Genomic DNA, 18015 nt, shown 5'->3' on the forward strand with positions numbered 1-18015 from the left:
AATTGCTCATGTTTTAGTTATGTCACGATATTCTGGAGCATGACTGTTTAAACACAAGATTGAGTTCAGTCTTTGGCAAGGAATTTTTACAGGTTGTTTTATTTGTCTTTATGTCAGTGTCTTCCAGTAGTACTACATGTAGTTGTCTTCAAGGAGGTTTGGCCATGTTTTCCTTTTGATTGTGGAAATCAGTGTGAGGAAGCCTTTGGGTGGAGGACTCGGGGAGGAGTAGACTAGTAGGTGTTTTGAAACAAGAATTTCTCAAGGGACGTGCTCATTGTTTTGTTTACTTTTTTGTGGGCACAGTCTTCATGAGGAGCTTTGTGTATGTGAACATCCTTATGATCATTTGGTTCTTCTTTGTTGCCTTTGCACAGAGGATGCCAACAGACAACAGCCACCTGCCTGACGGTGTCCAAGAACAAGACCCTGTTACCACTTCAAGCAATAATTGCCTGCATAATGATGGAGAATTGGAAATTGAACAAGAAAATGGCATTTGTGACAGTGACCTGGATAATAGTGTTGGAGTTCCCAGCTCTTCCAGCCAGCCATCTGCTTCCATGGCTGCTCCTTTGGAGGTGCCCAGAAGAGGACAGCCCGTTTTACAGATCAACAGGCAGCAGATTCAGTCCATCTCATATAGTGCACAGGCTGCTGAGCTCAAAGGTTTAGGAGTTGATGTCTATGACCAGGATGTATTGGAACAAGGAGTTCTTCAGCAAGTAGATAGTGCAATTAATGAAGCTAATAAAGCAACAAAAATAGGTGATGCAGAGAAAGAGTATCGGTCAGTGCTGGATGACTTAAGGTAAATAGTGTTCTTTCTTACTGCTCTGTTCTGTTCCTGACTATCTGCTAAAGCTTGGTGTCTTGTGTTTTTAAAAGCTGGAAGATGAAAAGATGTTTTGAAAATACTAGATCACGTGTTCCAAGTCACCCACCTTTTCAAAAAGGCGAAAATCTTTTTTACATCAGAGAAGTGCTTCTTTGGTCTTATTTGAATAATTTAGTCATGCATCAAGGCAGTAGAAGACAGCACATCTCCTTTTTCTGCTTTGTCTCCTATCTTACCAAGGAGTGTGGTTTTTTTTTCTGGGCCGTGGAGGAGAGCACTGTATTCTATCATTAAAAGTTATAGTCAGAAAAAGTGCCACTTCTTCAATTTTGTATGCTTCATAGGGTTATCTGCTTCTGGTTATGTGCTTTCTGTAACTTGGGTGACTCCATATCATGAGTGTACTACAACCAAAACAACCTTATCACAAGTGCTTGTATGAAGTACTTAATGACATCTTAAAATAATCAAATGCCAAATTAACATGGTATATAGATAGTAAAAGACTTTGTGGGATAGGAGTGACTAATCTTTTGAGTTCAGATCTTAGATTTCCCTTCTGTTTCTAGTCTCATTGTAGAGTTGCCGTGTGAACTACTGAGGTAAATAATTTTACAACTGCATCTGTCACTCTATTCATTAATGTTGAGGTTTTGTGCTCAAGAGTGCTGTAGTCCTCCATTAATTATGTGAACTCTTGCATAGCTCTTGTTATGCATAAGCTTAATTTTATGCACTTTGTTGATTTTCCAGTTTGGAAGTTCAGATGTGAAATTGAGTTTGAAAAATTGGAACCTAACTTCAGATGTTATAATGAATAAGATGGACACAGAGAAGAAGAATGGAGCAGTGTAACCACTGCAGTTAGAATATGTGGTTGTTAAAAGAGTGGTACATGGCATGTCAATTAGTCGATATTTTCCTGTTTTTCTTTAGAAGGCTTCCTATGATTTTTCTTACCCCTCTATTTTTGTCTTCCACTTGAAGTTGTAAAATGAGATTTACACAAATGAATGCAAAAGTTTATGCAGACCTGTAGAACCTCATCTCATAAGATGTAATGTGCATGTCTGAAAGTTGATTTTGAAGAAGATTAGCAGAGATATAGGTGGCTTGTGGAGCAGAGGGACTAACAGAAGTAAAGACGTACGAGTAGAGCATGATGGAGTTGCTTAAAGTCCTGTAACATGTTGGATACATGACTAGAGTTAAAATCAGGCAGGAAGAGATCTTGAGTAGTTGGCACAAAGTTCATGATACAAGCTGCATGACTGAAATACCCACAAATTTAAGCAGAAGGAGGAGAATAAAAAATAGTTGAAGTTAAATTCTGTTTCGATCCCACAATCCTGTTAAATAAAGGCCTGTGGAAGAGGACAGTAGTGGTATATGTCAAGACACCCTAGGGGCAAGGAAGCAAGAGCCAAAAGATAGGAGGTGTGCAAAATGATGATATACTTCACAGCAACGAAACAGAAAACTGAGAAAGGAGATGGGATGGTTCAAAATTACTGAAAGGGAATGAAGGGGTGAAGATGGCAGTGATAGCTGGGGAGCTGGTAGAATATCTCTCCTAGGACAAAAGTGGTAGAATCCAGGTTAGAGCTGGAGAGAAATGTGGCCCAACGATTTCTTCACTGACAATTGAGGAGACTTACATGATGCTTCTCTTTACGTACGAGAGAAATAATGGCTACTTTGCAGGTTTTGTAAAGATTTTTCTTTGACATTTTTCATAATGATTTGAGATGTGTATCCTTATGAAATGTTCTGCTATTTGAATCAACAAAATATGTTGCTTCTGACAGTGGAATTTAACTGCAGAAATGGATACTGGGTTATAGTATGTGGTTCAACCCGAATTTCATGTTGTATATGCAAAAATGAAAAAAAGTAGTGCATGAGTAAGGAAAGATTAATGTTGATGTGCTGTTAATTCTTTGAGCTAGTCCATCTAAAACTGTATTATGTAATCTGCTCTTTGTTTCAAAGAGATACTGTAAAGGTAAAAGAAATAGGCTTCCTTATATAACGGCATCAAACAAATAAACAGATTCAGAAAAGAAGACATGGGATTTCTCATTTAGACTTTGTGTTTTATTTACCTTGAATAATAAAAGCAACCACTATCACTTGTTTATTGTCATCATCAGACTTATAACTTTGAGCACTAAATACTGCAGTGGTTTGTTCATTTTCCTTGCCTTTGGAATTCTAGTATTAGCAAAATTTTGCTCAAAAATACTTTATTATGTGCAGTCTTTTAAATTGTTTAGTATTTCCAGTGTTGTTTAAGTATGAGATACTTATTTAGAAACTTACCTTTAGACTTTTTTAAATCTTCAGTAAATTTTGGAATTTCTAAATTGTCTGAGTTGAGAATGTGCTATTTTTCTTTCTAGAATTGACCAGTACATTGCAATCTTCTTCTTTTTTCAGATCATGTAAAACATCTCTGAAGCAAATAAATAAAATTATTGAGCAACTTTCGCCTCAAGCTGCCAACAACAAAGATATAAACAGAAAACTAGATTCTGTAAAACGGCAAAAATATAACAAGGTGATTGGACTACATTGATTTCTTTTCTTGTTAGTATTGGTTTCAGAACAAGCTGTAAAACTGAAATTCCAGGACCTGCTCAGAAGACTGACTTGCATTAATTTCATTGACTTAATTAAATCCTTCCCAGTAATATTTAGAGCATCAGCAAAGCATTGCTAGGGTGTGATTTAATAGTTGACCTAAATCTCGGCTGTTCTGTTCTTCATTCCCTACCTTCCTTTCCTTAATCCTCTTTTCATTGTATCTTTGTTGTACTGGTACACAACATTGCTTTCTGTGAACCATATTAATTCATTGATTTGGCAGAAGCCGCTCCAGAGGTTTTATTTCCAGAGTAGCAAGTTGAAGGAGCTCGTAGAGGAATCTAGCAGGCACCAGTGTAATGTAAGCAATAGACCTAAACAGCTGTGAATACGAAGAAGGAGATTTGAAGGAAGGAAAACATTCTTCTTGTCAGGAATGTAGAACTTTGATCAGCTCACTTCTGATGGAAATTCATCCTAATATTTTCTCTGATGATAAACTTGACTGAAAAACTTACTATCCTTTGTCCTTAGACACTTCTTCCCAGTCTCAGACCATTTGTCACCAACTCATTCAGTCATATGATTTTTAACCTTGATTGTTTCTGCAACTTGGGTAACATTGTTTTCACAATTTGGCTCATGAAGAGAGTGAGGGGGACAGTACTGAACAGGTACAGGAGTAGGAACAGATAGAGGGAAGAAATGCATTAAACCAGAGGTACCACTAACAAATGATCATGTAATTGTTTTTTACTTGTTTTCATATTACTTTTTATTATGAAGTAAAAGTAACTGATGTGTTAATAGTAATAATTACTTAATAACTAACTATATGTTAGTTTCAGGGGAAGTTCAAACCACGTGTTTTCATTGTTGGTCACCTCTAACAGTCCTTGACATGTAACAGATCCTTTATGAAAACTATAATCTGTAAAAATGGTCCTACGAACCTCAAGAATTTTGGAGGCTGGTTGGACTTGGGCACTGTATTTAAAGCTTCTCTTGGGCTACTTTTTGCATGGGAAAGTGACTTTCAGTACTCTTCCTTTTGTAGTATTAGAAAAAATGGTTAAAGAAGACTGAATTCTTCTGTTATTGAGACAAATGGGAAATTAATGACTGGTACAAGACAGCTATTTCCTTAGAGCTGTCATACAGCAAGTGTTTTATGATATAAAGTACTCTGGTAGCAAGGATAACAGTACATACACTGGAGATAATACATTGTACCACGCATTAATACACTTGCCCTTTGTGGTTTGAAAAGTGCTTATGGAGACATGGGCAGGCAAGTGACTGTTCTTCAGTAAGAAAACAAAAAAAAATTGCTCATTTTGCCATGCAGTTGTTTTTTACTGAAGTATGTGCCTCTCTAGATAGGGAGATATTTCCAAAGAATGCAGTTACAAAGTTACAAATATGTAAAGCTACATTGCTCATGTCTTTGTTTTACTGGTTGAAATTTCTTGTTTCATAAATGAAAGATAGCAACACCAAGGAAATGCAGTGTCACCAGTAAATATACAGTTGAGAATATTGCAGTTGGATAAAAGGTGTAGCAGAAGAGTCAGCTATGAATTATTTTCATAGCAGTAATGAACTGTACTTGTTACAGCATCTGTAATGTTGATTTTGTTCACTTATTTTTTTAAAGTCATTCTACTTCATAGTTTTTGCTGATAAATTAGCTGTCACCACTCCTGAATTAAGTGTGTACAAACATGTATTAGGTTGATGGACTTATTTACAATTTCAGTTTCTTTATAACAAAACATTCCAAAACTTCTGGGGTGATAAATAAGTCTTATTAAGTCTTATAGCTGGTTTTAGTGGCTTATTAGCCATTAACCCAGTCTTGCGAAACATAAATCTTTTGGTGTTCTCTGTGCACCTCGCTAATCTGCTTAGTGGACTTCCTTCACTAGAATCAACACATTCATAAAATTACCTCAAAATATATACAGAGAAATGTGTAATGTGCACATGAAATTTGTGTGTATAAACAGTCCGATCTTACTGTACGTATAAGATTTTATGTATGTTATGTTGGCTGGAAACCTACAGATACTGTGGTGATACTTCTTTGCACTTTTTTGTTTCAAATGCCAAACTGTGAACATATATGAGATTCTGGGAAAAATACTGAAAATGTAGTAATGTAAGTCTTGTTTAAAAGGAAATCATGGTTATGAACCAGATTGAAACTAAATTACATATCTACTTGTGATTCAAGGAACAACAGCTAAGGAAGATAAAAGCAAAACAAAAGCGCCTCCAAGCAGTTCTTGTTGGAACAGAGATTCTTGAGAAAGTAAATGAGATTGAATTCGAGGAAGATGAAGGTATGGGAGAAGGATGAAAGTTCTGTTCTGGTTTTATGTAATGCCTTTCTTTGTTTGAAGCTAGTTTGCGAGATCTTTGCCAGTAAGGAAATGCATTTCAGTGGTTTGTTTTTGAAGGCAGAGTTAAGAATGCTTATTTTGTGCACCTGCAGACTTGCAGATCTTGTCATATTCATGTGGGAATTTTTAAAAAATGTCTGTTAATCCATGTTCAGCTCAGTAGGGATGAGAGGCACTTTAGAGTATTGGGTTTAATAAATTGGAAATCCCAACGTTTTTTCACAGCTAATTTGATAAAGATGACTAACATCATGATTGAATTACATTCTATATGCTGGATGCTATCAATCAGCGTTAACAAAATTGTTTTTTCTTACTGTTGGAAAGTATCACTAGAAGTGGAAGGGGAAAGTGCTTCTCTTTGTCAGGCCGCACTGTGATTTAAAATAAATAAATAAAAATAAGGCTTCTTCCAAAGGAGAATATTTGTTCTCTCAATATTTCACAAGGTGGTTTTTCTCACTGCTGTCTGCAAACTGAACTTGGATTTTGTAGCTCCAGTTTGGCTGTGTCTTGGCCCTAGTCACTAACCTGCAGTATTCTGCAAGGCAAGTTTGGACCACATTGACATCTGCTCTTCACTTTTGAGTTACGTTGTTTGAAGAGGTGTAAAGTCTTCATGCAAGTTGTCCATTGCAGATGTGTCTGGAGTGAATTCCAGATCTCACAGAAGCTCATGCTTTCTTCCCGATTCAGCAAAACTTACAGGAGTCAAAACCTCACTCAACTTTTCTTAGTCGAAAAGCATCCTTTTTCTTTGCATGGGTTCACACAGTGTAACTCAGGCACACAGCCTGATGAAGTGTAACTAGGCAGTGAATGGAGACTAGGACAGAAAAAATGGAGTTAAGCAGCTCCAGTAGCTGGAGAAACTAAGGGGGTAAAGAGGGAGGAGTTTCATGCCTGATGCATCATTCTTACTTTTTACACAGGTTTTGGTGATAAATACAGTTCTTTACACGGGACCATATACAGTAGTATGCCATGCTGGCATTTCCTATGCAGTTGTTTTGAAATTTTGGACCCTAATAACAGATTTCAGGCTGAAATCCTCTTCAGCTTCCTGAATTTAAGAGCTTTTCCCCATCTTTTGTTTCAGACAACAGTTATAGTTTGTGTTAATATCTGTTGTGAATCATGCATGCGGTTTAACTAAAATGCTCTTTTATGACAATGTGCTGTGCAGCGAATCTGACTTTTAAAGTCATAATCCTAATACTAGTTTTGTAGAATAGGAAGGTGAGTTTTGTTTTCTTTTTTTTGAAGCATGTGGGAAGAGAGTCTTACATGTTTTGTAAGATTGTGTCTGTCCTGGTATGGTAATGGAAATGTCAAATTTCAAGCTCTGAAAAAGGAATAATAAAATAGAAATGGGTAATGTTACTGCATATGGGAGCATAGTGATGGTGGCATGGTTTGAATTGACAGCATAGGGAGCACATTAGAGTTCATATGCCATGGGGGACTGTAATTTTGTGGTAGTTTCTGCTGTGTTTTTTTCAGAAGGACCTGCATTTTGATAGCATGTGAAATGTTTCCTATGTTAAGTTCAAGAAGTAATTTGAAGTAAAAGTTACAGTCTGAAGTTTTGGGCCTTATGTTTTGTTAGATTTTTTTTTTTCTTTTTTAATTTCAAGTATTATGTATTGATAATTTGGACTTCTAAGTTATCACAGAATGGTTAGGGTTGGAAGGGACCTTAAAGATAAATCTGGTTCTAACACCCTTATATGGGCAGGGATGCCCTTCACTAGACCAGGTTTTCCAAGCCCTGTTCAACCTGGCCTTGAACACATCCAGGGATGGGGCATTCACAAACTGAACTGAATGCATATACAGCTTGGGGCGTGGGGGGGGAAGGAAAGAAACCAAAACACCCTTGTTCCTTCCTGTGTTTGAGTTATTGAGAAAGTGTTAAAGGCATGATGATGTTCTGATTTTTGTTGTAGAACCTGGTCCATCATGTCTTGGCAGTATGCTTATGCCTGTTCAGGAAACAGAGTGGGAAGAGCTTATTCGTACTGGCCAGATGACTCCATTTGGAACTAAAATACCTCAGAAACCAGAGAGGAAAACACGACAATTAATGCTAAATGAAGCATCTGATTTTGAAAAGTACTTAGCAGACCAAGCTAAGCTGTCATCTGAAAGAAAGAAATTATCCCTTCACAAAGGAGCAAAGAAGAAATTACAAGCCAAAGCTGTTCAGCGCATAGCTCCCACATCTACAAAGGAAAAAGGGTGTAAAGCTCTGTCAAAAACAGATAAGCGCTTAAAAAAACACCTTAGGAAACTTCAGAAGCATGCCCTTCAGATTCAGTCCAAGGCAGAGATTCCAAGAGAAAAGAAATATCCCGAGGTCAAGAAGTCCAGGCGTGACCAGGAGGATGGTAGTGAAGTGTCTGAGTATGTACCTGATGAGGAGCTCTTTGATCCAGAAGCAACAAAAGAGGAGGAAAAGCAGGCATCTTCTTATGCTGAGAATGATTCTGATTATGAACTCAGGAATTTGCCAAGAAAAAGAAAACGTTTGGTAAAGAGAGATTTTAAAGAATCTGAAGATGATGCCAACTTCTTTCCAAGCTCTGAGGACGAAGAGCATACATCGAAGAAACGCAAAGTAAAGAGATGGAGAGATGATGGAGATGAAGACTATTATAAACAGAGACTAAGGTTAGTCCTAGATATTTTTATTAATAACATTAACAAATGATGTTGAACATGCAAGGGGCAGTGATTGTAATACACTGCTAAGAATTAAAGTAGGGAAAGCAAGCCAGTCAGAATGATCATACCCTTCCAAAAGGAATACGATATACCCTTAAATTACTAGGACTTTGCTATTAGATTTTTCTGATTGTTACAGATCTTTCAGTAATAAGTTACTTGTGGATCAGTGTGTTTGTTGTTTGCAGAACTATGAATGTGCCCAAAATTGAGTATATATAAAATAATAATTATTTAATAATTAATTGATAGCTTTATACTTAAGGACTACCTCTGTCTGTCGATAATATACCTACCTTTCAACAACAACAAGAAATTGCATCCTCTGTTTCACAGGCAAAATTACATTGCAGGCAGACAAAGCTCTCCCCCTTCAGAAGGAGAGCACTTTGCCACTGAGAGAGAAGTCTTTGGGATGGGGTGAGATGTTTAGTTTTCAGCTTTAAGTAGTTAACTGCTAGTCAAGAAGAAATCATTTGAATAAATTAGTTACATACTATTTTTGTAGAATCTGTTCATTTAGCAAAATGTGAGGCATTTACATATACTTTATATGGCTAACAGATTTATTTGAAAATCAGTATTAAAAGGATCTTTTGAATTTAAACTTGTCCTTTTAAGTATAATTTTTTTTTACATCTATAGTATTATTAGCACCTGGTATCTCTTGCTTAACTTACATTACAAGACATAAGTAATGAAGACTGGACATTTATACTGCTGTTAGTCCAGTCTAAAATAGCTGATCTGTTAAACAGTGGTTTTCCTCTCTTTATGCTGAATGAGAGTGAGGATAAAAATATCTAAAGAGACAGTGACGATGGTAGTAGTAGTAGTGGTATTTTCTGTTGTTCTGGTGACCTGAGGTATTAAACTGAAGTTTCTAAGGAGAATGCAGTATGTTAGGTGGGGAAATACAGCTAAGAGCACAAGCCATTTTTTAAAATGGCAGCTGAAACACCTTGTGCTCATCTGTGACTTACTAACTTTGTGTAACTGCAGCTACAGTGTGCTGTTGAGATGTTTTCTCTACTGATAGCATAGCTGTTGAGTGCTTAACTGTAAGACTAAGCAATGTTTCCATTTTCACAACTGCCTGAAAAACATCTTGAAGGGGCAACAAACATGTCATTTTTTAAGCTGTTAAAAATGCTAACTAGATGTGTCAGTGAAGTTAAAAAGATGTGTGCACATACTGGAATCAAAAGTTCAAGATCACTAAAATAGTTGGTTGTAAGTGTTGTCTAACCACGGGTATGTTTTCTAGTATAAGGGTTGAACATCACATAGTGAACTTCAGCTTGTTGATCACATGCTTACTTTTAATTAATTACCCTTAGTGAATGTCTTCCAAATAGTTTTATAATCCTCTAGAAAATCATGGATTCCAACCTGAAAACAGCTACTCTGTAGTGAAAGGAAGAATATATATTAGGGCAACCAGTTAAAGATGATTGATGTAGTGATAAGACCTAGCACAGAAACTTTGTTAATGCTTGCGAGACTTGAATTTTACATTTCTATGAAAATATAAAATCTTACGGATTTAAATGAAGCTGTGTCAGAGGAGGGATCAAGCCTGACTTGCTGTGGAGGAAGAGGTATATATTCTGATAGCAGAGGTACTCACAACTGTAGAATAACTGGTAGCAAAACCTCAGGTAGGAAGAGCACAACTTCACTTTCACATCCCAGATTACAAAGGCATTTAGGAGCTGATACAAGATGGTAGGTTTGCAATCCTGGGATGCTGCTTTTCAAGGTAAAAGTGTAGTTTATTGCTCTTTAATAGATTTGGTAAGAGGCTCATCTGAACAATGTCGAAAGGATCAAAAATAAATGTTTTTTATGGGGTGCATTAACAAAACTAATTGTACTTAATTGGTGAAATATTTACTATTTTATTGAATAAAACTGTATTCTTCACATTTAAATTAGACCAGTATTAAATCATTTTTAATTCAGTGTTTTCATCAAGAGTAATTTATTTTGATTGAAAGTTTTAATATGACTCACAGTTTAAATTCATTCAGACACGTTTTTTAATAACGTTAAGATTGTGACAATTTATCCTTAGCAAAGTCATATCATAGACTACATTTCTTTTGGTTACTAAAGTTACAATAAAAACTTAAATGAATTTTAGAAATATCAATAACTGTAATTGCTACCAAAACACTACATCTCTTAAAAATTTCATAGCTACAGTTATTGTGGCTGTTAAGCTGCAGCTGTCCACATTGATGTTTTTATGCTGACATCCCCAGGTAATCTTCATTATGGGAAATGCCATGAGAAAATAAAATGTAGTGAATTAAGAAACATATTAAGAATGCTATGGAAATGCTGTCATTTGCTTACATTTATATCTTGTTTCATGTCAGTTTTACTTTTGAATGCAAACAAATGGGTGAGATTATGGTATATTTTACTCCTGAGAGAGGCAGGGGAAAATCCTTTAGGATGACTTTAGTCTTCTGAACATCTAGTCTTGTGCTTGCTGCCAAATACACTCTTAAAGATTGAAAATTAGTTTCCTTAACATTAAAACTTCTCACAGATGCGACTTGAAGAGATTGGTCTGTGTTAAGGGAAAGCTACACTGATGTTGTTAAAGCATGGTAATTAGCTGACTGCAGGACTGCAGAGCATCTCTAGAACAAGAGACTGCTTTCAGAACAGGATCTAGTGTTACCTGCAGTAAACAGGGCAGGTGGGAGAGCACCTGGCTCTTTCTTTTCTTTCTAAAGGATACTGGTGGTGGTTGGTCTAAATACTCAAAGCAAAATGAGATCAGTGGAATATGAAAAAGGAAAAATTAGCTATACAGAATTCAGCTCACACTCAGTAATTTCAGTTCTTTCCCTTGTGTGGGTCTTGCCTTTCTCTAGTTACTGGTACTGGAGCCATGCTGCTCTGCAGACATGCAGGGGAAAAATCTGTTCTTAAAAGGTTAATGTCTGAGGTGAATAATAGCTTGCAAGAGTAATGACCAGTTGCAAGAAACATCAAGATTATGGAGAGTAAGGTAAATAAATGGGGTAATGTAAAGCATCTAAAAGGTTACGTTTAAGATTCAGTAGCAGATCGTCATTCCCATCTGTCCTTCATACCGGCTATTGCCAGCTGGAGCCAAAGGATCGGGTCTCTAAGATGGTCCAAAGGGTCTCAGAAACTTGATCCCTATCAACATGTATATTATCAGTGTAAATCTTGTCATACTCAACAGTGACCACCCTGGTCTACAAGTGTTCAGAACTGCTGCTGGTGGAATCTTGACTTGTTGCCTTCTGCCACATGGAATGGTCAGGTCATGGCAGAGCCAGCTTCTTTAAAGACTATGGAATGAGTGAAAATGCACTTGGTTTCAGCTTCTTTGGCATAGGATCACAAAATAAAAGTAACCTTGTATGCAGGTTAAATATATAGGAAATGAACCTTTTTTTGTTCTCAAAAAGAAAACTGCTGTGTGGTTTTCTTGTATTATTCTCAGGATTTTGCAGATGTGGAAACTGCAGCTTATCAAGATTTATTTTTCTTTTGCATGTTAAAGTTTTCGTTTACATATACTGAAATGCAAAGCATATGTATAACCAAGTATTTTTTGCTGCTTGTGAAGTAAGTAGTTTATATGTTACATTTTTGACATCACTAATACATTATCTACGTAAGTGTATAGCTTGGAGTCAAAACAAAAAATGCTCAGTCTTTTGGTCACTATTACCATAGCAGTTGTCAGCGCGTAACTGCCTGCTGCTTCAGCAAAAGAATTACATGTTATGGGAAATAAGTGCCATATCTGCATTGTCTTGTGTATTCTCTATAGTTTGTGGAGTACATTTGTTTGAATCCTTCAATCGCTGTCAAGTGCTCAGAAGCAAAGCTGTTTCTTTCCATGTATCCCAGGTGACATCCAAGCAGCTGAGAAGCTGGAAGTTGTGGTTATCAGTGCACAAAGTAATTGATACAAGGAATCAAACAAAAAATAAAATTTGCTTTGAAATAAGTTGTTTTTCTCAAATCAGATCAGTTTTCATGTGCTAGCTGTCTTTGAAGTATCTGAGTCACTGAATCTCTTGATGTTTCAGAGTTATAAATTAAAGAAGGATTAAATATTACCTTTCCTGAAAGATACTTTCTTAGAGCATCCTAACTGCTCTTTAAAATGACAAAGCCAAGACACAAATGAAGATATATTTTGGCTCACTTGCCAAATACACCTTTCATTCTAAGCTCAAGTGTGTAATTGTCTACATCAGTCTTAATTTACTTATGGAGACTTGTGGTACTAACTGCATGTATTTCATCTGTTAGGACATTCCAATTAAATCCACCCATATAGACCATAAAAAGTTAGATCAGAAAAGTAATGCTGAATACTTCAATTTAGCAAATTAGAATAATCTGTAAGGGATTCCTAGTTATATAAAATAGAAAACATATTGTACTTCACAAATGCAAACTATATTAAACACTCTGCTTGGTTCCTGACTGTATTTTTTTTAAAAAATCAAATTGTGCTCATTACTGTTTCAAATGCAGAATTTCTCTCTAGGGTATTGCAGTAAGTGGGAAATGGGCTTAGTATCAGAATGCATTCTTATATTAAGAAGGATTTAATTGTATGATATATGGCTTTCATACTGCACTTGCAGGATAAAATTGTATTTGTGTCTGTGACCATGGACAACATAAAACAGATTTCTCAAAGGTCATACTTTTACGTTCAAGAGGCTCTGGTGGTACAGCAAAACCTCTATTTTCTGATTCATTATGCATACTAATGATGTTAAACTGAGGTGCGTAAGGAATATAGTGACCAAATAGTCAATATGTTTCTGTGTACTTAAGTCAAATATAAGCTACTGCTGTTTTTCCCTACAAAGCTTCATTTCTGGGGAAAGGTACAGGACCAGAGTGATCAACTGACTGACTGCTCTGGTCTAGCAAGTAGTGTTTGTCCTCACATTGCTTCAGCCATTTAGATACCTACACTTTTCTAAAGAAGATTATGAAGTTCTAGTGTAGAATATCTTAATGCAATGTCTTACCTTAAGTTCACAGCCTTTCAAAAACTGGATAGCTTCTTCAAACTTTGAAAGTTGTTATTGGTAACGAAAAATTGCTGCTTTTTCTGTGAACTGATAGTTGAGGGCAAAAATCCTCCAGACTCCTGGAAGAGTAGGAGTAGGAGGAGTAGTAGTAGCAGTAGTAGTAGAGCCTTCAATACTGCAGTAATATACAGTGTATATAAAAATCAGCTTGTATTTCGGAAAATTAAGTGCACGATTTATTAGTTCAAATTCACGACATATATCTTTTCTAGGTATCTAATAATTTTAAGAGAAATCCCAACATTGATCACCCTTCTTGCAGGAAATACAGAGTTATATTAAGGTGAAGAGCCTAAATCCCTGGACAGCAATGAGCTGATCTCAGGAATTGGTTTCTTGGTTGCTGCTGGATCACTTTTTCTGTATGTACACTAGAGGGCAACCTGTTTCTTCCCAGGGGAGACTGAAACTCCACTGTTGGGTAGTGACAGTTCATATTGGAGTATAGAATTAGATGCAATCTCTGTTACAAATTATTGGCTTGCGTGAGTTTAGTATGGATTCCTTACAGAGCTGTCACTTCTGAAGCTTTGTTATGTACAACTGTTTTGATTTTAGTGTGGTAAGTAGGAGTATGCTTCCTTGGTTTGAGTCTTGTCATAACTCAGATAAAATAATTAAGTTCTGAAATGTCTCAGTTCCAGTAATGACAGTCTGAAGCAATGACTGTCAACATTTTACAGTCTGAATCGTTGATCTTTTTCTGGAACTCAGAATAATAATTGAACATCTGTGTCTCATAGCACAGCATTGTAGTACTGAACAAAAATAAATGCATTTTTATGATATGCCCCTAAAATGTATCATATCTGCCTGCTGGACTCCAGAGCATGAATGTTACTTTCCTAAACCAAACATTTAACAGGCTGCTATTCTAAGGTAGAGATTTCTATTCCTGTGTTAGGAGAGATTGGTGAAAGTATCTGTGGGGAAAACTTTGAGACTTTATTTTTAGTAAATTGGTTGGGATTTTACTACTTGATACACAATTTTATATAATGAAATAAGAACAATTGATTATAAATGTTAGCAGCTCATCAGTTTTTAGTGAGAAAACTGAAGACTATCCCTCTTGGTTTTTTTCCTTGCATGTGCTGCTTTTTTTTTCCTCCATCATGTTTTTTGCTTCTGAAAACTTGCTGACTTAAGAGATCAAAATGTATTCTAGTGAAAGTGGCTCACTACACCTGTCCAGTGTCGTGTTGTCTTAGTTTTTTCAGTGCAATCATTTTTGGCAGTTACTGTTAACTTGAGTATATTTGGAGATGGTGGTGTTTATTTTCACTTAATTAAAACAATACCACAGTTCCAAGTTTGTGACTGGTTCCGTAAGGGCAGCCTGTTTTCTCTCAAAAGATGCTAGTGAAAAGCTGATGTAGAAACCTGCCATAATTAGCTAGCTTTCATGAGAAAGGGCATATGATTGTGTGATTTATATACAAAGTGTTGAACTTGTCCCCTGTTCTCTTGTTCCTGACCCAAGGGTTTTTTAAACAAGTTTGCCAGAGATGCAGAAACCTTTGCACGGAAGTTCCAATTTCACTGGAGTAAGTGGTCATGAAGGCAAGAGAAACTCTATCAATGCTGCCACTGTAATAAGTTTGCAGTTCCTGTGGAAGTTGATTTTGAGTGACCTAACTGCAAGAAAAGTCTTTTCTAGTGTTTTCATCTCATTTCAAATGAGAGAATGCAGAGAAGTGTCCTTAAGAAGACAGGCACCATTGGTTTAATTTCCCCCAGAATGCTTATGTAGTTAAAAAATACGAAGAGAACACTAGACCTTTATTGCCTGGGGTTTTTTGGTTGGTTATTGGTTTTTGTTGCTTTTTTTTTTTTTAATTATTATTCACTGATGAGTTCAAGGTAGAAACTTTGAATCAAATTTGATTTTAGGCAGTTTTAGCTGACAGGTTTTTTCTGTAGTGGAGAAGGCACTTCCCTTATCAGGCTGAAAGGAGTTATGGTACTGTTGTGGCATTGTACCAGTTGTACCTGCTTTGAAATGACTGAGCTACATAAGAGTATGGCTGAAGTCTTAAGGACTTGAAGCAGTGCTTGAGATGTTTTATAGTATCTTCTGGTTTGTTTGCCAGGTTGGTAGTGCAAAATGTCAGGGAGAGTAGCTGTCTCTTGGGAAGTTGTTTGAGGAAAAATTTTAACAGTGACTTCTGCCTCCCTCCTTTTGGCTAGTTTGGTCAGGATATAAATCAAGATGATTAAAGTGTTTAAGTAGTTTTTGAGCATTTACTTCTCTAGTTCTCTCCTCCAAAAGATTGCTAGTTAAATGTGACACTGGAGAATGCATTTTGGTTTGTTTTTTACCTGTTCAAAAATTCAGTATAGTTTCCATATGGAATCTTTTCTATGCCACGATTGAATGTCGAATCCTTTTGTCATTCTAGGAGGTGGCAAAAAGAACGTTTGCAGGACAAAGAACATCAAACAGCTGAGGAACTTTCTGAAGAAAGTGACACTGAATTTGAAGAGGGTTTCAAAGTACCAGGATTTCTCTTCAAAAAGCTTTTTAAGTATGTATTGTGTACTCTTTTTTAACATTATGCTTCTATATGCTGTTAATAATAGTAGTAGTAATAGTCGTGATTTCTGGATGCCCTTCACTGTAACTTCTACACTCACTTTGGGCATCATTCACTTCAGTGATGCCTCAACTTTTACTTCTGTTTTTTCTGTAGGATTATTTCTTTAAAAAAGTCTCCAGGATTAAGCCACAAAGAAACTAATTTATTACAGACACAAAAAGCAATTACATGAAAATACAGGTGATAAATGGCTGATGTGAATATTGTGAATGCATATTAGTTAAACTATAAATTGGGAAGCTCTCCTTGTCTATTTGTAAAGGATTTCTTTATTGATAAGTGGTTGCTTTTAATTCAGGTGTGGAGTGCTAGAATAGCTTTGAAGCATAAGGTGTTGGCAAGTTGTGGTAGATGAAAACGAGATGTAGGTGGTTTTATAATTGGGTAGAATGAGTGAAATTTTCTGCCAGTAAAAAAAAAAGGCAAGTTTTGAAATAAATACTCAAAGTAACTACTTATAATTCATATTATAAAATAGTCTTGAATATTTTCTCCAGTAAGATTTTAAAATATGGAAAGTGCTTCCTTAATTACTTTAGTAGATGGAAAGCACACTGCAGCTTATTCTTCAGTTATTTAATGCTACATTACAGATCTGGACATGACTAGTTTTAGTTTTTTGAGACCATGGTGCCCAGTGACACTTTCAAGTTCCTCTCAAAAAGCCATATACAAAAGGCAGCCCAAAGAAGCTAGCAATTGACGTTAATTTCATCCATAATCTCTCCCTTAAATTCCATGCATAGTAGACTTGAATTCTTTGTTGTCAACATTTCACACAGCAGGAAACATGGCTTTTCTTTGAAAAGCTGAACCTCTAGAATCATACAATTAGTGGAGTAGAAAGCCCTGGTTTATAATGGGTGTGCCTGGTATCCCTTTCAACAGGACTACTTAGCCTTAACCTCAAAGAAATTATTACTGTTGTCCTGCAGTCCCTCAGAAGGGAAGCACTAGCTCTGAAATTGAATTGAATTAATGACTTGGTTTCCAGGACCATACACAGCCAATATGTGGTCTCCAGTTGTTTATGCGAAGGTAGTGCAGAAGAGAACGGATGTGTGTGGTCTGAGCAACCCAAAGACAATCACGGTAAAGCAGACAACTAAAAATTAATCTTAGAGATGCCAGCCTCACTAATGAAGGGTATCCCTGCAAGCATGAGTCAGTTGGCAAAACTTTTTAAGTGGTTAGAAAGATCAATTTTGTTGAATGATTTGTCTGACTTGTAACTTAAATGCTGAAATCTCCAGTGTAGGAAGGCCCATAGTCAATAGGCATTAAACTGAGTTCTGAGCAAGTTTAGTACAAAGCATGGAGGTATATTGACCCAAGGAGGTGGATAGCAGTATACTGTAAGTCATCTGCCTGCATAGCTAAATTGAATTCCAAAGAAGGTAGCTCACAGTAGAAATAGTAGACTCTTTAAGTTTGTTCTTTTGTAAGCCTGTTAAAGTGGACAGTCTGTTTCTTCCCTATATACTTGTCTGCTTTGAAACATTCAGCAAGAATGCCATTGGTGCTGCTGTGGAACAAAACCGAACATAGTGAACAAGAGTGACTTACGGACATTGGCTTATACTGTCTGCACTTAGCCTGAGATAATGCTGTCTTATGAACCAGGTTTCTTCTTTATTTGCTTTCAATATGTGATTTCCCTTATATGTCTGAAAATGCAATTTTCGGCTCAGCAAAAATGCAGCTAAACTCTCCCAGCTACTGTGGTGAATTTTGAGAATCACATC

At 36.4% G+C, this 18015-nt stretch overlaps 1 protein-coding gene across 1 annotated transcript in view; it reads left to right on the plus strand.

Moving 5' to 3' along the window:
• The first annotated feature begins 296 nt into the window (after nucleotides 1-296).
• ERCC6 (ERCC excision repair 6, chromatin remodeling factor) overlaps nucleotides 297-18015 on the plus strand; it is a 43658-nt gene continuing 25939 nt past the window's right edge. Inside the window, exons 1-5 of the mRNA XM_057401034.1 lie at nucleotides 297-811; nucleotides 3278-3398; nucleotides 5661-5769; nucleotides 7779-8502; nucleotides 16073-16198. Of these exons, the coding sequence (XP_057257017.1) occupies nucleotides 312-811; nucleotides 3278-3398; nucleotides 5661-5769; nucleotides 7779-8502; nucleotides 16073-16198 (1580 nt within the window). The 5' untranslated portion in view covers nucleotides 297-311. The remainder of the gene's footprint in view (nucleotides 812-3277; nucleotides 3399-5660; nucleotides 5770-7778; nucleotides 8503-16072; nucleotides 16199-18015) is intronic.

The sequence above is a fragment of the Pezoporus wallicus genome, unplaced genomic scaffold (genome assembly GCF_028554395.1).
Source record: "Pezoporus wallicus isolate ANWC-B61680 ecotype Strahan unplaced genomic scaffold, APGP_CSIRO_Pwel_v1 contig_5524, whole genome shotgun sequence".
In the NCBI taxonomy this organism is placed as follows: Eukaryota; Metazoa; Chordata; class Aves; order Psittaciformes; family Psittacidae; genus Pezoporus; species Pezoporus wallicus.